The sequence below is a fragment of the Pyxicephalus adspersus genome, chromosome 2 (genome assembly GCF_032062135.1).
Source record: "Pyxicephalus adspersus chromosome 2, UCB_Pads_2.0, whole genome shotgun sequence".
Lineage (NCBI taxonomy): Eukaryota > Metazoa > Chordata > Amphibia > Anura > Pyxicephalidae > Pyxicephalus > Pyxicephalus adspersus.
This window is the reverse complement of record NC_092859.1, coordinates 131,237,919-131,260,189: the sequence shown is the minus strand read 5'-3', so window position 1 is coordinate 131,260,189 and position 22,271 is coordinate 131,237,919. Positions and strand designations below refer to the sequence as shown.

The following is a 22,271-nucleotide window of genomic DNA, read 5'->3' as shown; positions in this document are numbered from 1 at the left end:
AAAACCGGCACTGGGATTTCATCTGAATGAGCCACTGGGCATATAGCCGATGGTAGACTAGGATACTCTATGTTACATTTATTTTTCTTGTTATATCCTGAAGTTTTCACTATACAAAAGTAACAGTCACTGAAGTGATCTACTGGCTCTCGCCAAACCATAGGTATACCAAATGGCATCTTATCACGTGTCCACATCTGTAAACCCTCGACATGCTGTTTGCACACCTTCTGAGGGGCCCAACACTTATCTTGATCACCAAGTTTGGCTTTGAAATATGCCAAATAGGCATGCTCTACAAATGTGCTGATGTTCGCCCTTTGACTCGGAATCGTGAAACTGCCACAGATATAACAAAATGAATCAGGGTTGTTTAGGAACTTAGGACGAGAAACAGCAGAGCAAGACATGATTTGAAAAAAAAGGAAATACGTGTGTAAATATAAAAAAAAAAAATTGCTTATTCACTATGTAGAGCAGTGCACAACCTCTGACCACACTGTCTTGCGTGTAAATGAATAGCCTATACAAATCCATGCTACAGCAATCGCATTAATATAACCGATTATAACCGAAAACTAAGTGCACTTTCAGAATCAGCATACCTATTTTAGTGTAAATAAGCTTAAAAATTGATGTCAACAAAAATGTGTTCAAGATTGTTCCCCAGTGTTATACTGGGCTACTGTAGATAATACATGTCTCAAAAATGTTAGAACAATACCGGAATAGGTTTAGTAAAGATTTTAGAAACTAAAGAATCACACCATTATTGTTTTCTAGACAACTGCAGATACCTAGCTTCATCTACATCACCAAGACCTTTTGCACTAAACCTAAGTTACAGAGCAAAGGACCATTTACTAAATTAACTTCACACTTGTGTAACAAACTTGATCTTTGCCTGATTGTCATACCGTTGACAATCGAAAATCCGACCATCGATAATCTGTTTTCTTCAGTTTTCAGGCATAAATTTCCGATCACAATTACAATACAGGGACAGCAGTACACTGTTTAGCCACTACTACACTAAATACACGTTGAGACGTCCCTGCTGCATGCTCCCTCGAACTGTGCCAGATGTCTGCAGGTGCTGCAAGAGGAAGGCTGGTCTGTGTGTGGAGATAAGTATAACGTTCAAAAATCCGGAATTTTAGAAAATCCGGCACTCCTCGGGTCCCAAATTTTTGAATGTTAACTCTATATGGAACCAACTACAAACATTTTTTTGGGCTAGAATAATTTGTAGGAAACAAAAATCCTTTGTTAAAAATGCACAGCACATACCAAAAAAATAGTAGCAAAAAGGATATTTTTTTTTTTTTTGTTCTGAAGTCTGAGTTTACGTCAGTTGCATGCATTTATATATGTCAACACAATCTGTGCCTCCCAGGTCAGTGTAAATGGCATTAATAATCTTGTTGGCTATCCGTAAAAGTGGCATTCTTCCTACTGCCCATCATTCTAATTTTATGTAACCTGTGGATATTGATATAATTGTAAGGGTTCCCCCATGTTAAAAAGGTATAGTGCCTGATTTATGAAAGCTCTCCAAGACTGGAGAGGATACACTTTCATCAGTGGAGCTGGGTAATGCAGCAAACCTGGAATGGATTTATTCAGTCATTTGCTAGCAAATGTTTTGAATCCTGAATCAGATTTATTAGAGGTTTGCTGGATCACCCAGCTGACCTACTGATTAAAGTGTATCCTCTCCAGCCTTGGAGAGCTTTAATAAATCAGGCTGATAGTGTTTATAGGTGCAGCTTGCATTAGCTTAGGACAGGTACTTTGTCTCAAATCATTTTAAACCCAAATATATCATAGTACCAATATATTAGTGTTTAGTGCAAACATCTTGAAGACAGAACATCGGGAAAAATTAAACATTCCTCCAAGACATGTGCTCAACAAGTGACTGACCACAGCTTTTAAACAGTTTTGTTTCTTAAGAATCACATGTTTACATTGCCTAAATGCCATGGTTTTTATTATCACTATCAAATGTTAATGTTTTATTAAAGACTTTAGAAGCTTTTTTTTTTTTAGTTAGTATCCAATTTTGTATTCCGTTTTTATGCAATATTCAGAAAGCTGTAATTTTATGGTGCCAACAATTAGTCATTGTGAAGATGTCAGTAATAAACATTCAAGGAAATTTTGACACACCAGACATCTCGTGTTTGCTAAAGACAGCTAGAAAATTTATTTTAAAAAACAAAGCTCTTTATAGCCCTCGGCAACCCATATGATATATAAACAATTGTTTATATAAACCCTTACCACCAGATTATTATACATCCAAACTAAGACTTAAAGCGGAACTAAACTAAAAAAGAAAACACACCTTTAGATAAATAGAGCAGATCCTCTGATCCCCCCAGAGCTTTCCTGGATTGGGCCTTGCTGGAATCTGTCTTCATCCTGGAAAAAGGGCAGGGCACTACCATCCTACTCTGTCTTTTTTCTTCCTCTGGTTACGTCACCTGATCTGGCACTGCGCAGGCATCAGATCAGGTGACACCTTTGCACCACCTTTACCTGTGCCATCTTTGTCACCATAGGTAAAAAGGGTTCTAAACCAAAATCTTTGCTAAAAAATACTATAAGTTTAAAGCTTAATATGTACCAGGAAATGTCCAATATGGTTTTTATATTTTTACATATTGGTACAATACTTTTCTATATATATATATATATATATATATATATATAAACTGAATTATTAAGACACATAAATAGATATGTTGTGCTGGGATATCCAGCTTTTTTTACAGGCCTACATATATTCGATTTACCCATTCAACAACTTCAGGTGTGTAATTTAAACTTCAAAAACAAAAACTACATTTTTGAAGATGTACTGCAAAGCTTTCTATTTGAGCCCGATATACACCTAAGGCTGATACCTTCCTCACATATCTAAGCTTGCAGTTCTTCAATAACTGTGCTAAGGCTCATTGTTTCTGTCAGGTTAGCTTTATATTCAGGTGTGGCCACCTAAACAGCAACAGACATGGCTCCCCATTTTTATTTGCGTTTTTTATAGAACTCCCTGCGGCACAATCTGAATATCAAAGATTTATACATCCGTGCTAAATCATTTTCAGCGTCCTTTTTTGCAGATTATCTGCTTTTCACCCTAATAAACCACAACTTCCCTTTCCATATTTTTTAAAAATTGAGGGGTATGGCCCTCTTGCTGGCTACAAAATGAATACCACAAAAAGGAAAGAATTCCCACTGAACACGCAGGCTAACAGTTTACAAAAACACTGTCAGTTCACTTGGAAAACAAATACATCAATATACTTCTAAATAACTGGAAAACAAACCATATCCCATTTTTTTAGATGAATTGCAGCAGTTACATTTGTTTTCTTGTCAAAAATTTTATAATACGGTGTCACGCTCCCTGTCAAATTTACAGTACTGAAAATTCCTCAAACTCGACTCTTTAGAGGTGTCCTTAATATTTCTCATTAGACCTATGTCAAATACCATCATAATCTGAAAACCCCTACGTTAACAAATGGACGTAGATTTAAAAAGTGTGATTAGCACCTATTTGTCAAAACCCAATGCTATGGAGCCCCTCCTTCCTACTGTCAGACAGATTTCTTAACACTAATTTTATTTACTAGAAATGTCTGGAGGCAATGCAGAAAAATGTACCTGCTGTTTTCAACCCTCTTTTATTATTACCTTTATCTCTATTTATAAAGCATCAACATATTATGCAGCTCTTTAAAAAGTGCATTGTCATATTACTAACTGTCAAAGGGGCTCACAATCTAATGTCCCTACCACAGTCATGTGTCATTAACAAATCTATGACATATGGAAGCCAGTTAATCTAATTACATTTTTTAAGATGTGGGAAGAATATGGAGTGCCCCGAGGAACCTATGCAAACATGAGGACAACATACAATACAACTCCTTGATAGTGTCTTGGCTAAGATTCAAACCTGGGACCCAGTGCTGCAAAAGAGTGCTAACCACTGAGCCATCTGTACTTTCTAAAGACCCCTATAAAACACATTTATGACAGCCTAACCTTAACAACCATAAAAAACAAATCCCTATACCAACAGGGTTATCTAGTATTGACTATTAATTGACAGTTTCTTCCATCCTATTCAACGCAGCTATCTGCAATTTACACATTTATGAACTGCATCCCAACGCACTGAGCTTAACAAAGCTGATAGCCTTCGCGAAACTCTGCAAAAAGGAATGGTGTGAGAAAAGTATCCCGAGTAGTTATCACAGTTTAACATTTGTAGGCATTTTACCTGAGTATTCCCAAAAAAATCAAACCTTTCTAGTAAGCTGTAGAAGAGGATTTGTAGCTTTTATAGTGCCCATCCATATTTTTCCTAATATTTTGGTGGTGCTTTGTTTGTTAACTTTGAGAAGATGGTAAATTATTGAGGCTGTGAGTCCTTCCAGCATACGAGAACTGCCTTATGGCCACAGAATCCATTATATTACAAAGTGTTTTGATGCTGTAAACATTGAAAAAAGTAACCATAACCTTACGTATCTAAATATCTTAGTCCTTATTTTAATTCCAGTTTTGGGTCACTGCCTCAAAGTAATAAATAAAGATTAAACATGACAGCTAGGCAACTAGCATTTGCAAAACGATAGTACAGAAACAGCAAACCATGTTTTATCATGACAGGATTCCCTCTGACAATACAATATTTGTGGAGTTGTTGTGTAAAATTCTTGCACCACACCCCTATTTCATATTTATAGATACAAAAAGCTCTTTGGTGTGGTGGTTTTTCCAGTACTTACTAACAATTGAATTAAACACTTATTTTATAAAATCATATGACAATTTATTTCAAATCACATAAAAACATATTTTCATTTGTCACCATAGTGTCACACTTACCTCTTCCTCGCTAAAGCGCAGGAATCTCTCTCCTGCGAATGGGGGCAGTTCTGACTCTGCATGCTCTATCAGTCAAAAGATTGCCTCCTAATCATGCCTGGCTATTTAGCTAGCTCAGACACAGCACTCAGCGTTGGTGCAACGTGTCTCCACTAGTGCCGAGCCACCTACCTTGCTGAGCATTTCCTGGAGCAGCTGTTGGTTAATTCAGTGTTTCCTCTGCCAGCTCCTGTATTAACCCCTTCTTGCCCAGTCTGTTGTTTCCAGCCAATTCCCTTGTGCTGTTCCAGTGTTCACCTGTTGCTTCCAGTGTCTCCTGTGTTCCCTGTGTCACTGCTGTCTGTTTCCTGGATCCCTGGTATATGATCCCTGGTCTATGACCTGATCTCTCTTGATTGCTGCCTGCCTTGAAAATTCTTCTGCTTAGTGATTTGGTACCGTGTATCTTCCTTCCCAACCTGGTGTGCCCAAGGACCGCAACCTGGTGGTAACCAGCAGTACAACATCTTCACCAACAGAGGCTCTGGAGAAGACCTGGTTGCTGCTTAGACTCTGCACCTTGTCCCTTCTCAGGGCCCACACCACTTTTGTGCAAGCCGTAGCGCCCCCTGTTGGCCCTGTCTCCCCAAGCGTGGCACATTTTTAACATAGGCCAACTGATCCTATTAACAATACATACTAGTTAAATGAACTTTATCTTACTGTACACATTCTGATTATACCCGTTCTTGACGCCTTTCGCCCTTAGGCATCATCAGAAAAGCAGATTGAGGGGGTTTCTTCAATTTATTTCAAATTTAGAAGAGCCAATCACAAATGTTTTTGTTTCTTTTTTTCCCATGATCATACATAATGAATAAGGTAAGGATAAATCACTCTGAGGAACATGATAGATAAACCACATTCACCCTTATCAACACCCAAAAGTGATATTTGTGAGGAAAGGAACACCACTTTTATATATCCAATACCAATTCTCAGAGGGTATGTCTAGTTTTTCTCTTCCCGATTTAAAAAAAAAATTAGTATCACCCCTGCATATGCCTCCTCCTGCATTGTCTTTTACTCCTTCCCTCACTCGTATTTTCCTCCTTCCATTGACAATACAAGTGGTCTCACTGACCAATATGAAGCTACAAAAAATAATCTTTTCAAGCTAACGTTGGCACACATTTTAAGTTACGCATCTCTCTCGATCTGATGGTCATTTTAAAATGTATTTTACATTTGGCATAACATCTGCTAATTCCTTTTTTTGTTCAGCTTGAATGACTTGAGTTCTTGACAAGTTTTCTTAGGTGGTTAAGGTCATAGATTGATTGGTACAATGCTCCTTTTAATTAGCAGATGTGGAAACAATTTATAAATATGATCTTCTAGTTTTACTCCTTAATGTCAGCCTTGCCTTGCTGTGAGACAAAGCTGATAAATCGCACCTAGACTATGTCATAAAACAAAGTAAGGGGCTGAGAAGGATCCAAATATTTTCTTTAATCCTAATTTACCTCTAGTGAACTGTATACATATATCAACTTAACTAAAAATAAACAATACATATAATAGAATAATGTTACAGTAATGACTTGTGAACATATGATAATGATCTAAATGAAAGGCTGAGATACAATGAGAAAACTGTATGTATTGTACAAGAAACAGACAGACATTGCACAATTATTTTCTCTTTCAATAAGGCAAAAAAAAAATGTTGTTCCCCCGGCACTATGTGTGGATTTTTTTGGAACAAATAAAGGTAATGATTACCAGAGTCATCTTTATGTAAACTTTTCAACTATCCCTTTTGCCCTATTTATATGAGTGATACACATTCAGAACAACAACATTCATTCTTTTTCACCAGTTATCCCCAGAAAAAAAATATAATGTTTATAGAGACCAATTACCTGTTTGTCCCATGTCTTAGAAACATGGCATGGTGTGTTTGTCGTATACATTCTGGTTTCCTGTCTTAGTTAGAAAAGCACACTTGCTCTAAACAATATAAATTGTATTTACTATGCCCCAAAACAAACAACACTGAGAACAAAGCAAATGCATTGACTTTAAAGGTGAAAAAATATACAAGTGAATTGTGACACAATATAATGCCCATATATATATATATATATAACATATGCTGTTGTGAACTGGGTGGCATCTTTATGACTAACAAAAGACTTTAATGGACTTTCTACTATGATTAAAAAGTAGACTTCTTCTGAGACCATTCTATGTTTTGAGAATGATGGTTTGAAGAAATTACTCTTGCTGTCTGTATTTCATTGATGTTTTTTCACTTTCTGTCCCAGATATGTAAACGGAAGTGAAAGAAAGCTTTTACAAAGTGAGCGAAATTAACCTTAGATGGATGTAACCAAAACAGGTATCCAGATTGAAAAATATCTCCCCACCTCCTGTTCTAGTGATAATTGTAAAATGTTGGATCATATTCTGTCTCTGTAATGATCACAGAGGCACACAGTAATGAAAACCTCAAAGATTTTATAACTAATTACTAATATATACATAACAGAAACGATGCTGTCTTTAGATTTTAAGTGAAAACGTACCTAGGCCAATTTTACAGGCTTCTGGCTGCTCCTTGTATATGGTGTTGTGTATACAGTATTGTGTAGGTAGTGTACATTAACCAACAATTCTACAAGATACACCTCTTTTAAGACTGGCTAGTGGTGTCTCGTCCTTCACCCAATGAAAACCACCAAGGATCCTAACAGATTAAGGTCACACAAACTAACAAATTATACCGACAATAAGACACCTCTTGATAAATAGCTGGACACAGTAACAACTTACAGTAGGAAGTGAAGGCTTTTTCACCTAAATAGTGAACCTAAATAGTGTTATTAAGTGTTATGGTACCTACTTAGGACTAACTATACCTGATTACCTATACCTTACGTGCCTTATCGCGAATTATGACATCTACTAATATTTAAGTTTCCCTAATCAACCATTACAGCAAATAGTCATTTATCGCCCATAGTCTCTTAAAGTATTATCTTCCGGGGTACCTTGGTTTGGCTGTTCCCTTAGTACCTTCATCGATTTTAGGCACAGTGATTACACTATCTACTGCTATTGTTTCCTTAAGTTTTTGATCTCAACAACCCCCTGAAGGGTTGTTGAAATGTGTTGGGCGATACTCTTTGATCATTGTAGAGGAGTTTTAAACACTGTACACTGTAGTTGCAAATTGACTAATTTGTTTGGAAAATATTTTCCCTCTTTCTCTCTCTTTTTACACTTGTTCAACTGCATGTTAATGCAAATATATAATCAGCCAATCACAAGACAGCAACAGGTTGCATTAAGGCATGTAAACATTGTCAATACGACCTGCAGTTCAAACTGAACACCAAAGTGCGGGAAAAAAAGCTTCTTTAATTGATTCTGAACAAGGCATGGTTGTTGATATCAGGACACACTGGTCTGCTGGGATTTTTGCACACAACTATCTCTAGGGGTTTACAGAGAATGGTCTGAAAAGGGGAAAGTGTCCAGTGAGCAGCAGTTCCCAACCCCTCACGGCAGAAAGAATTTCTAAACAAACATTGGGCCTGATTTAATAAAGCTCTCGAAGGCTGCAGAGAATACACTTTCATCAGTGAACCTGGGGTGATCCAGCATACCTGCAATAGATTTCTTAAAAGCATTTGCTATTTGCTATCAAATGTTTTCAGTCCTGGAACAGATCCATTTCAAAAATCTGAAATGGATCTGGTCTAGGACTGAAAACATTTGCTAACAAATAGCAAATGCTGTTAAGAAATCCATTCCAGGTTTGCTGGATCACCCAGGTTCACCCAGTTCTGCAGAGCTTTGATAAATCAGGCCCAACACATCGATTGTTGAAGCAGGTGGGCTACAGCATGAGGAAACCATATGTGGTGCCACTTCTGTCAACTAAGAAAAGGAGATTGAAAGATTGAAAAAATGATACTTAGTCTCACGAGTCCCTAATTCTGGCGGGATGGATGGTAGGGTCAGATTCTGGAATTAGCAACAGGAAAGCAGGGGTACATACTGCCTGGTATCCACAGTTCAGTCTATTGGTGTAATGATGTAGGGGACATTGTCTTTGCACAACGTGGGCCTTTTAGTACAAACTATTTAAATGTCACAGCCTACCTGTATTCTTGCTGATCTTTTATTACTGTAGGGTGTCCATATTCTGATATCTACTCCCAGCAGGATAATGAGCTATGCCATGACATTGCTGACCCTTTATTACTGCCTTTATTACTGTAGAGTGTCCATATTCTGATTTCTACTTTCAGTAGGATAACGCGCCATGCCATAACATCCCTTTGGAACTGACAATAAATGATCTATGTACAGATCCAATAAAGTACCCTAGGATGTGGTAGAATGGGGAACTTGCATGGATGTGCGGATGTGCAGCAACTGCTTGATGCTATTATGTCAAAATAATAAAATCTGGGATCCATTACAGTACTAGCAAGGTGCACTTAACAAGGTGGCCAGTGAGTGTGTATATATATATATGTATATAATATATATATATATATATATATATATATATATATATATATATATAGCTAACATATGTAATGATGTTTTGTATAATACAGCAAATATACGTTTGTTTTTTTCCCTAACCTACTTTCTCTGATTAAAACATTACATGACAGTTATAATATTAGAAACATGTACAAGAAAGCCCTGGAAAACACTACTATTTGTTTAACAGACTAAAAAATTAATGGGATACAGACTTGTAAAAAATGGTCTGAAAAAAAGGGTTTAGTATTGAAGTATTGGTATTGAAGTGGTTATTGTGCTGCTGTTTACATTGTATTTAAAAAAGCTTTATCACCGATAGTTTCCGTACCTTGGTGGCTAGACGACACTCCACAACTCTTATATTGAAATGGGACGTTGCCGCTTTGTTCATTTCAACGCAACTATTTGCAATAACAAACACAGCTCCAGAGGGAAGTTTCACATCAGTAGCTCTTACAGGGTTAAACTCTATCAGCTTGGCCTGTTGATGTAACAAGACAAAATAAGACATCCTTTATATATATTAAAATCAGGAAATAAGTCATATATAGTGAACTATGGGCTGAAATATTTACTGGTTTCTATTTTGACATCAACTGTAGCAAGGAAAATCTAAGAACACGCTACACATAAAGCTGACGTAAAGTGAAAGAAATACTATTTGACAAAAGACACATAACTAACTCCCTGGCTCCTGTTGGCTCTTGGTGGCCTTTTGTTTCAGCTCTTAACCACACAAGGAGCAAACCTCTAGGGAAAATCATCCAATGAGTGAAGAGGATTGCCGTCTCCACAAAGGTCCGCCAAACAGCCCATTGTAAACATGGCAGCGCCATGGCAGGGATGACAGGTCCTGGAACTAATATCGCTGCAGCTCCGCAGCACAAGGTAAGTATGTGTCATATTTATATCTGATTATGGCAGAAGCTCACCACTCACCAACGAGTTTAGTTCCTCTTTAACTGATAGCCTGACTCACTGATGTATATTCAGCTAAGGAACTCTTGCTGTGGGAGTACCCAAGAAATACAGTCCCTAAATAACAGCATCAAATATTCATCCTCCATCATACGCACCATATCTGACAGTGTTTAGCAGTCTGACAAAATACAGTCATTAAAAGAAAACAGACAATCATAAACAGACTATTACTAATAATAGTAGTAGTACTTGTAATCAGTATTTAAAAAGCAACAGCATATTACACAGGAATGTACATGAAATAGGGGATGCAATTACCAGACAGCTACAAATAATGACACAGGAGGAAGACCCTGTCCAAAGGAGCTTACAATCTAAGAGGTGGAAGAGAGTAGTACACAATAGTAGGAAGGACATGGAAAGATGGTGAAGTTGCAAGAGGCAGAAGCAGACAGGTAGGTGAGTTTAAAAAGATGGGTATTAGGGTTCCTTCAAATGTGCAGAAAGTAAGAGCTACCCCAAAAGGGTGGGGAAGAGAGTTCCAGAGACGTTTTGGAGTCGTGCATGTGATAAGGTTATGAACGAAAAAGTAATTAGTAGGTCATTGGATTGGCAAAGAAAGCGCCTAAGGGTGTATTTGTGTGTCTGATGAGGAGGGTGGAAAAAATGGATGAGTATAGATGCAAAATTCAAAATAGATTGTGGAGGCGGGAGTCAGTCTGGTCAGGGGGATGCCTGAGCGGAGGATGTTACAGTAGCCCAGACTAAAGATGATGAGAGCGTGTACTAGCAATTTGGTGGTCCTTGGGGACAGATAAGGGCAGATTTTAAGGATGTTGCACAAGTAGAATTGGCAGGACTAAGAAACTTTCCGAATCTGGGGAGTGAAAGCGAGTGCGGAATCAAAGATGATGCCAGGATAACGTGCCTAAGGGGAAGGTTGAATAACAGTGTTATTAACAGTTAAGAAAGACATTAGGGTTCGAAATTGAAAGTGTCTGTGTGGGAGGAGGGGCATGATGAGTTGTTTTATCCAGGTGGAGTTTCATAAACCTTATCCAGAACTGAGGGAGATAATAAGTCAGGGGTGGACAGATAGATCTGAGTGATATCAGCATACAGATGGTACTCTAAGCCAAAGGAGGATATGAGACTACCGGGTGAGGAGGTGTACAGAGAAAAGAGAACCAATCCAAGAACTGACCCTTGCGGAACACCAGCAGGGAGGAGATTTGGAAAGGACCTTTTGGCAGGTACAAAGTAATTAAAGATGAACTATAAAAAAAAGGGATAAAGTAATAAAACAAATATTGCAGGTAATGCAAATATTCCTGGTAAGCAGGTTTTAATTTATCTTGGTTACTTACAGTTCCTTCCTCTGCCAGAAATGAGATTGACTGGTCCATTCCACCACCTTCTGTTCCAATGTAACGTTCACATTTTGCACAGGTTTCAGCAAGCTCCACCTGAAAAGTCAAATTTGCACAGGATTCATGTAAGATGTACAGTCATTTGCTCCTGGATTACAGTGACTGAACTGTTGTTCACAGTGGGGCCAAATTAAGAGTTCCATTTGATACATTTTTGAAAAAACAGTAATGTTTCAAGTATTCTTGAATCATCTTGGAGCATGCTATCAATGTGAGCATCTTATCATAATGCTACCAAGACACAACGAGATAATAAACCATCATTTTGCCTAAATTTTTTCCTATGGGTCTTGATTCAACAAAAAAGTGTCAATGATATAGGAATGTTGTTCATTGTAATCAGAGATCTTGTTTGATTTTTTTCCTTAAATAAGGTAATACATATTGGCTGATGTTAGCAAAAAAGTAAAGGAATGCAGGCAGCCTGTTTTTATTGAACAGAAAAAAATGTATTTTCTTAGTTTCAGTGTCAAAGTCATAATAAACAATGACGAGAAGGAACAGTGAGTAACCACTCATACACATACATTACTTAAATATGAAACGTTAAGACAAAACTTATTGAATATTTGTCAAGAACTACTAGCATTGCTTGTTCAATACATAAGAATAATGAAAATAAAAGACACTTAGTCCGGAACCTCCACCCACTTTGTGGTTTCTTCCCAGTGTGCATGCCAAGTGATGTGCAAGAAGCTGCTACAATTCAGCACAGACAAAGAAAATAATTATACTCTCCTTTGCCAAAATATATAATCGGGAATTGTGAAAGCATTGTGCAAACTCAATATTATTTGTCTAACAAGACATATGGACCATTGGGCTTTTAAGGTAAAAAAACAGTAATTAACAGCTGGTTAATGTGGATACCACAGAGTGCATAAACCAGGCACTGAGCCATGTTTTTCTGTTAAATAATGACACATATATAGTACCATCTCTGTTATCCACAATGTTGTAATATTGTACTCAAAATATGTAAACAAGATGCAAATCCCCTACAAAATATTCATAATATTGATGATAATAATAATAATATTAATAATAGATATACTTATAAACCCAAACCAGACTACGTATTTTGCACAAGTAATTAAGTCGTGTTTTCTCTTTGCTGTAAAAGCTCTGTGGCACCATATGTCCAACTTAGGAAAATAGGAGGTGAGATATGTCCTGAAATATTAATTTCCTATGATTTGGTCTGACACATCTTAACTCACTAATAACTAACGGAAACAAAGACATATGCACTGCAATGGTTATTACATTGCCATACATTGATATTATTGGCAAATAAAGTAAAAGATTATACTTCCCATTGTACAATGCAGTTTTGCTATGCAAGTAGTTTTCAAATTACAGTTAAACTTGTTATTACTAAGCTGGTAAAAAAAAAAACAACATGCCTTTGCTTGCAAAAACAAGTAGCATTCATGTTTAGGCACCATAAGAGCTACTGTGCTTAGCATATAAATCTAAAGGCTAAAAGGTGAGATATCAACACTATTACACATATTAAAAAAGAGCTTATATCTTAAAAAGGTATTACTACCAGAATTGTTCAGGTGAAGATACCAACACCAATTCCTTTGTTCAGTGGCATCATTATTGGCCACTTTGGCTAACAACAGGGACAGTGGCATGGCCAGGCAGGTACAATTTTCTGTAATGCAATCTAACAGAGAGCACATTTCAGTTGTGATGCAGTATCTGAATATTGCAATATCCATGCCAAACAATGCAGCAAAGAAGGTAGAACAAAGATGGAGATCTCCACTGCTTCAAGACTAAAGCCATCCAAATACCCTAAATGTTTATTTATTTAGTCTAGGGAGTAGGTAGAGTCTAAAATTACTTATCACTTGCTCCCACGGGCTTCTTTACTCCCAAAAGACCACTCTCACAAAGCCACCCCTCTTGGCTGCATGTTCTCACATACATTGTTAGCAGAGTGGATCAAAGAAAATGTACAATAAATCGAAAACAAAAGCACAAAAAATGAAGTGTCACATGGTTATATTTTTCTATCTTTTTATATTTGCTAAGCATTTCGCAATGCTTAACTGTATACACAGTAAAGAATGTTACCATGTATGATGCATAATAATTATAAATTAATTATAACTATAAGTAAATTGTAAACCACAGTTATGTATTAGCCTAAAAAAAAATCTGTAAAAAGGTTATCAAATAAATGAATACTGCATATATTGTATATGTTACAATGCAGAAATGTCAACAGATCATCATAACTATAAACTACGAATGATGGAGGATGACATCCTCTCAACGATCATGAATACGATCAGTTCAAATGTGATTGTAATGCTAAAACACAAAACATTTGTTTTCATCAAAGCTTATAAAAACATAAACATCTGTATACAGAATAGGTTCAATGTATCTCAGACTTAAAAGTGATTCATCAGTTGATGAGACTTCTTATAGTGAACCTGTAAATTCAATTAATGGAATTTCTATGTGTTTCACAGCATGGATGAACACTGCTTCCTCAGGAAAATAGAAATGGTAAATCATATCAGGACACCTTTAAGCCAGTGCAGCACAGCAGAAACTCAATGATATTAAGGATAAAAATTACAAATCCCAAGCAGCAGTCTAATGTCATAATGTAAGTTGAATGTAAAATGTAACAAGGCAAGGTATGTATGCAAGATGGTGTAGCACCACAGAATGGTACACAGTCTGATGAGATGTAACCATAATAAATAAAATACATATCTATGATATTCTAAAACTTTACAATAAAACTCAATATAACACAAATCAGTACACACTGCAGGTAGTATTCTACATTAAAAAATAAATATATGCAGTTTCCAAAATGTTTTAATTAACACTTTTTGTTGTAATCTTAGAAACAAGGTTGCATAGACAACCAGATATTACATGTATAAATGACAATCAGATATTACACTGTTTTAAGAGAGAAATCCTCCAAGTGGAATTGGTATCACTAGAAAATCTATCACAGACCAAAAACAGTCAAAATCTTTTGTTTACCATAACATTAAGGGTAAGAGCACAAGAAAACGAGTTTGGATTACAACATCCATAATACCTTTCATGTACATGCTCTAGAAATATACAAATATGTGGTGTAATTGGGAATATAAATACATGAAGATTAGGCCTACTTTCATGTGTTAAGACGCATGTATTCTCCTGAGTCATGAGTAATCAGTCATCTCCATGGCGGAAGAAAAAAAGTCTCACATGTGCAGCTCAGGGAGAACCTTTGATCGCAACAGATATTTACAACAATTTTAAAAATCATAGAAATTTTACTAATGAGCTGTAAATTCATTTTCCAGGTATACAAGAGAAAAATGGAAAAATTTGCTCATGTCTGTGAGGGATTAAAGATGTTATAGACCGATTTATTTCTAGAAATACTGACAAGCATCTGTAAAACAATTACATACGCTCTAACTCTATTTATTAGCAAATTCCATTAAGCATTCTTTAAGGTAAGGAGTAGGCCAGTGAGGTAATATATATTCATGGTCATGCACATGAATTTTGGTCCTAACCAAGTCATTTATTGCTTAAAATAAAACATAAACCCTGTTTTTAGGGTAAAATCCCTTATTGGTAATGCTGTGGTGAAGTCAAGTTAAAACCATTTTCATTTCGTTTTGAACAAAGGATAGGTTGCTGGGTTTTAACTACTATGTAGTGTTCCTTTACAGAGATTTCCCCTTACTTCCCGTCATAATTACATATAGTATTTTGGTATTCTAACGACATCAGGTAACCCCTGGAAGTCCAAATCCTTAAAACAACTCCCCATCCAGAATACATTTGTTTTCATTGTTTTGGAAGCCTGATGCAGAACAGCAACTAGGAAAAGAAGAAAAGGTATGCAGTGCCATCAGCATTATAGATTGTCTAAAATTAACTTTTGTCTTCTCTTTTTAATTAGAATTTTTAAAATGAATAGAAGGATTTTATGCAATTATACTAATTAATACAATTATAGGCAGAGATAGAGAATTTCAAAGAAATGAATAAAGTTGCAACAAACAGAACAGGATCCAAGTGACAAATGGAAAAAAGGAACCCCCAATTTTGGGCATTCAGATTTTGTTTTTGGGGGGGGGGGGGAGAGGTGATGTCAACCACAGTGTCTGTTGCTATAAATGATTAGGACTTTTAAAGCAAATTTTTACTTAAATTTAAAAGGTATTACTGTATTACAAACTATTAAAAGTTTTTTTAACCAATGAAAAAACAAATTTAACACTATAATATGAAGTACAGCATATTCCGTATTTTTCAGTTTTGCTCAATTATTTTTGATATTGATACACAATTTTCTCCTTAAGGGTGCTCACTCTTTCCATTAGATTGACTAGCTACAGGCAAGGGCAGTACTGGAAACTGCAGTGCAGTAAGACATTTAGATGCTAAAGATGTTGGTATATATATCCCTGATGTTGTTTTCCAGTTTGTCCTAAGCCATATAGGGATCCTATCTTTAGCTTCCTATTAAAAAGAAGAATATAAGAAGTATATATATTGTGTATAAGAAGTATATATATTGTGAAGTTTGGGGATCAACTCAGATTGCAGCCAGCACGCTTTCATCAAAACATAAGCTTTAATTATGAAAAAAGCTAAACAAAACTGCTTCATTTCAGCAACTCAGGAAAACAATATAACACAGTGGCTTACTTCAGCCTAGGTGTGAATGTCCAAAGTCTATTCGAACGTCCCCACAGCAAGGATACATCCAATTCCAGTCTCTAATGAGGGTCCAAACCCCAACCTGGGGTTTCCACAGTCCATAAAAACAAAACAGCAACCTCCTTCCAGCTTGATTCCCCACAAGCTGATTTAAGGCCCCTTCCTGCTCCTCCCTGGAACTCTCTGGCTCCCTTTCAGGCAGGATCCCTCTGACTGATTACTACTACTTCTACTCACCTTGCATCTCCGTGCAGGTGAATATATACCCAGAATCAGAGTTGGGCCAAGGCTAAGGAACCCACCCTTTCACTCCCTTGGCCGGCTCCAGGGCCCTAAAGAACCCGCTTTCTTTTCTAAAAACCTATTACCACTCTCTCACTTTCATTTCCCTGGAACCATTTTAACACTTTCCCTGACATTTTAGGGATACAGTACCACAATATACATAAATATATATATATATATATATATATATACACACACACACACACACACACGTGCACGACACAAAGCAGAACAATAAACAGGACATTAAGAAAGAGAAAAAAAGAACTATCGAGCTGATTGATATGGCTGCTTTCTCTAGCAGGCTAGGCACAAAAAACATAAACTTAGAAGTAATAGCTGTGATCTTATGATGGCTAGACTGGTTGAGGTGTATATACCTGCCATTGACAGCTATATATCAGATCAGAATTCAGAGTTCTCAAATGTCGAGCTTTAAATCTGGGATGGAATAGCTCTGATCCAGGCTGGAATCAACTTCAGTTAGAACTATCTAACCACCATTACTTACAGCGTGAACTATCCAACCACCATTACTTATAGCTTCAACTATCCAACCTTAATTACTTGTTTTTTCTCCACCACATCCATATTAAAACAAAGGATTGCCGAGTTATAGTTATCCTCTCCAAGCTTCAAAGCTACACAGTCCCAAGGAGGGCATCATCACACAGTCAGAATTCTGTAATTACATGAGTAAAGAGGAAGAAAAGAAAGCTACCGTAATATCACCAGACCAGGTAGAGGACTGCAAAAAAAAAAAAAAACAGTTGGGGGGGCAGAGTTGGAGTTTTGCTTTACCAGTGGAAACAGGCCAACATTGGGAAATCCTAAGTTTACTTTTCTGGGAATTTGGACTGCTACTACCTGAATATCTGCCACTGAAAGATATGTTCTACCTCCAAATCCACAGGCAGAAGTCTTGTACTAACACAATAGTTTATTTGCACACCATCTCCAGCAGGGTTTTTGATTCCTCTTGCATTCACAGACCATGAACTGACAGAGATCAAGTATATTTTGCTAACTGGAGGGCTCTCATTTGTAATAAAAAAGTGCACAAACTTTGTCTCTAGGAAATCAGCCACAAAGTTACACATTTGGCTATAATGGCAAACTAGTGTTGTCAATGATCTGCAAAACAATAGGTCAATATGGAAATGGAGGGCTCTTCACTGAACCTTTGTGGACACTTGTGTCTGACCTGCCACATCTTATCACTTACTAATATTTGTCACTGAAAATGTTCATTAGTGATCTTTTCCACCCACAGTAGAAAAAACAAGCAGTTACAGACAGTGCAGTTATGTTCTATGGGAAGTGGGAAGGACCAGCGGTAGGTGCTCTTTGTGTCCTCTTCATTAGGAAACAACAGTGGTCATTTATATTGGTTGTTTAGTATTGTAGAATAGCAATCAAAAACTTTTATCTAAGGTGACGAACATGTACTGTGTCCTAATACATACCACTAAAAATAATAATATTCTGGGGTATTTAGTCTTTCTGACCTCTCCACACCATTCTTTTATGACCCCAATTCCATGAGACCCAAACTTTCCACCTGGGACCCCACACTTCGAACACTTACATGAATTAGTAATTGACTTCCCTACATTTTCAAGCTGACTTTTCAGTCTAACAGCTAACAAACTTATCCGTGCATACCTAGAGTTCAATTTAGCTATGTCATTTTCTATCCCCTATTCGCAATAGAATTGGCCTTTTACAACCCCCAACTCTATTTATGAAAGACCAGTGCACCAATGGAAAAATCAGAATCCAGTGCAACACTCTCCTTACCCTTATCACCCCATACTGTCCACATCATCTCTCCCTTCTTGACTGGAAATGGAACTGGGCATAAGATTCAAACAAACATGACTTGATCAAAAATGTTCTATTACATATGCATTTTGTAATAAATATCAAGAGATAGTATGCATTCAAAATGATTTAAACATATATTCAGTATTCTCCCCAGAAATTTTAGGTATAAGCCGAGGTACCTATTTTTACCTTGGAAAACAGGAAAAATTGATTGATTCCAGTATATGCCGAGGGTGGGAAATGCTGCAGCTACTGAAGTTTCACTTCTACAAGTAAGGTTCACTTCTTTATTTTTTTTAAGTTAATTGGCTTCCCCCAAAAAAATTGACCTTATACTACATTAATGACATATGGCTATGGTAGGGACATTAGATTGTCAGCCCCTTTGAAGGACAGTTAATGACATGACTATGGACTTTGTACAGCGCTGTGTAATATGATAGCGCTATATAAATACTGTGTAGTAATAAAAATTTATCAGAAGATTATTATATGATTAGTTACTAATCATATATTAATCATATGATAAATTATGCATCATTAGTTGATATAACTTACTTTTAAACTTACTTTACTTCTTTTTTCCTGGCTCTCTGTTACTGCTTTTGCATCTAGTACAGTGTCCCACGTGTAAGCACCCGGAAACACGGGACTCCTATCAGCGAGGGACTTTCTCAAGACCCGCGCTGATGGCTTCGCCCCCCACCAGGACCACCCCTGAAGGGAAATCCCTTTCCTCCGTATGCATTGCAAAGGAGAGGGAGTGTCCCCTTACCCAAACGGTGTAAGTGTTAACACCAGCCATGGTAAATAGGGAAGGAAGCCACAACAAGGAGGCTCAAGAGCTGTATGTGGCTCCGGAGCCCCGGGTTGCCGACCCGGATTGGGCTGAATCGACCAATAACCTCCTGGGCGGTTCATTTCTGTCCGGTTTTATATGTCTAAAAGCGGTACATTGTTTTTCATGAAATTTTATTTTACAGTATAATATAATAGTATGAGTATAATAAAGTTTGAAACACAAAATCATGTCAAAATAATTAATGAAATAAACTAAAACAAAATAAAATATTTATTTATTTTAAATTTTTATTCTCATAGTATTATAATATACTGTAAAATAAATGTTCATGAAAAACAGTGTACACATATAAACGTATTGCATTCAAGGTATTTTGTATTGAATGCAATACAAATAGATTTGAATTTCCTGCCCCACCCTGGACGGAACGTCCGTACGCATTAAAACGTCACCAGAAACTCCCGGGGACTCATCAGGTGCAGAGAACGCCGGCCGGAGGACGGAAGAAGACGCAAAAGACGATGGAGGACGCCGGCAGATCAGGTAAGCGGGAGTTTTCGGGGGGAGGGACGGGAATCGTCTGGCAGAGGGTGTTTTTCTGGAGGGACACTCCAGGATGCACCTGACTGGAGTATAAGCAGAGGGTGACTTTTTTTAGCACAATTTGGGTGCTGAAAAGGTCGGCTTATACTCGGGTATATATGGTAAGCTGGGTGGGAAGAAGCTGTAGGCGGTAGTGGCCCCTGTATTGTGGCCAACTTTTCAGTAACTATCCAAAAACAGCCAGGTAGTTACTGAAAAGTGCCGGGTGGTACGCCCAGCTAAAAGGGGCTGGGGAGAACACTGTAGGTTGTAAAAAGAATATTTGTTCTGTAAAAAACAGGAATAAAAGAAAATGTATGTGGCTGAAAAAGAAAAGTTTAGGATACCAAAAGATAGAAAGTTAGAAACACAGAGATTGTTCTGCCTTCTTCCGGATCTAGTTGTGAAAGACTAGTCCTTAATTTTAAACCTCATTTAGCAAGAAACTAGATAAAAAAGATTACACTTATAAAAAAACACAACATGCTATACATGATTCTGCCTATACAGAATCCACTTGTTTAGGACTACTGCATTATCAGAATGTAATCTAGGAGTATATTATGAAATGGAAGAACACTGTTGAAGCATGCTTACAGAAAATAATCACTAGTTTATAATTATCATTTAAAGCGGACCTATCACCAAAATGTTTACTAAAATTTACCAAAAAATACAGGATGATGTGGGACTGAATCTAGGACAGTTCTGGAGGAATCGAGGGCTCTGTGGAAGTAAAGGTAGGTGCGATTTTTTTTTCAAGGATAGTTACATTTTAACGGATAATTGTTTCTTTCTGACAAACTCATTTAAATATAGCCAAGGAAGTCCAATATCAATTACATTTCCTAGTAAAAACAATTATCAATTCATAAATATATATTTATAGAGTAAGTTAAACTAATCAGGTTTGTTTCAAAAAATCAAAGGCGGAATGTCAATTTATTAAAAAGGGCCGTGAACTGGAAAAGTGCACATTGCTTTTTCTGTAATTTATTCCTGTATGCAGACAAATTAAAAGTGACAGCAAGCCAAATATCATGACCCTGGGCAGAAAGGGAAGGAATAAAGTTACACCAGTTTCTATTTTGCTTTAATCCATAGGTAGCACAATAAATAAAATAAAAGGCCTCTAACTGTAATTTTTTTTACATCAATGACGTATTTGCAAAAAATAAAAAAATAAAGAGACCAGTTTTTACATTGAACAGTCCAATGGAAATATTAAATATGAATGTTTTTGTAGGCTAGAGCTCTATTTATCTTGTTAAATACATAAAGGAAGCAGCCCCATATTACGAACAGGAGTTTTTGTTTCAAATTACCAATACATGACTATGTAAGTTTATTTACCCAAGAGTTCAAGCTCAAGATGTTTTCACACATGAATTTTGTAGGAATCCATTCCCAGTTTGCAGGTAGGTCGGACATTGTCTGTCTTTTTCTATATTAAGGACCTTCCTGATCATACAAACTTTAATCAATATAATGATACTGCACCATAATTTGTTTTTCTTTTACAAAAGAATAAAAGATTGATGCAATAAGGGGTAAGAAAAAATGATTTTGGGTATAGTCATTTAAATCTTTTTATCTGAAGGCTTCTACTAGAAGTCATCTGTGTGGTTTTTGTTCACTAGGGATATTCTAAGGATCTTGGATTAATAAAATGCTCACTGGAGAAATATACCTTTGCACTGTCTAACTGATTTGCTTATTTTTACATTGACTGTATAGCATTTTGATGTTGATTGGTACATTTATGTTTATGTTTGGGAGCTTTTCTTTATATATTTAGAATGAAGCCCTGTATTTCTTTTCACACTGACTTCATACAAAGAAATTGAGATCTTTGATATTTTACCATTTACAGTGTTAGGCAATAGCTTTTACTAAGCCCTCTCTTCTCACAATGTAAAGCTCTAGCGATGTTAGATGGATGTCACATACCAGGAAACAATCTTTCAGTGACAGGTAAAAGATCATGTACACACAGTGCCAGTCTGTTCAATGGAGCAGGGAGGACAAGCAAGCAGCACTCCTCTGTGATCTCCTCCATAGAAGTGCACAGTGGTCATTCCAGATCAGCTAATGAGCGATGAGGAGGGCTTCTGTACATGTCAGATTTTTGTCTGGCATGAGCAAATACGTCATCTGACGTATGTATGCAGTCTGTGGGTCTGCCAATCCAATTAAAATCAATCCACTTTCTATCTTATGTCAACTGTTAAAGGAAATTTGTACTGAAAGACATA

The 22,271-nt window shown here is 36.8% G+C and overlaps 1 protein-coding gene across 2 annotated transcripts in view; it reads right to left on the bottom strand.

The window, feature by feature from the left end:
* The window catches only part of GALK2 (galactokinase 2), a 101,122-nt gene that overhangs the window by 40,558 nt on the left and 38,293 nt on the right, over nt 1–22,271 (bottom strand). For both annotated transcript variants that reach the window (XM_072402411.1, XM_072402410.1), the window contains exons 6-7: nt 11,748–11,846; nt 9,788–9,940 (exon numbers count right to left, since the gene is read on the bottom strand). In XM_072402411.1, coding sequence (XP_072258512.1) covers nt 9,788–9,940; nt 11,748–11,846 — 252 coding nt within the window. The remainder of the gene's footprint in view (nt 1–9,787; nt 9,941–11,747; nt 11,847–22,271) is intronic.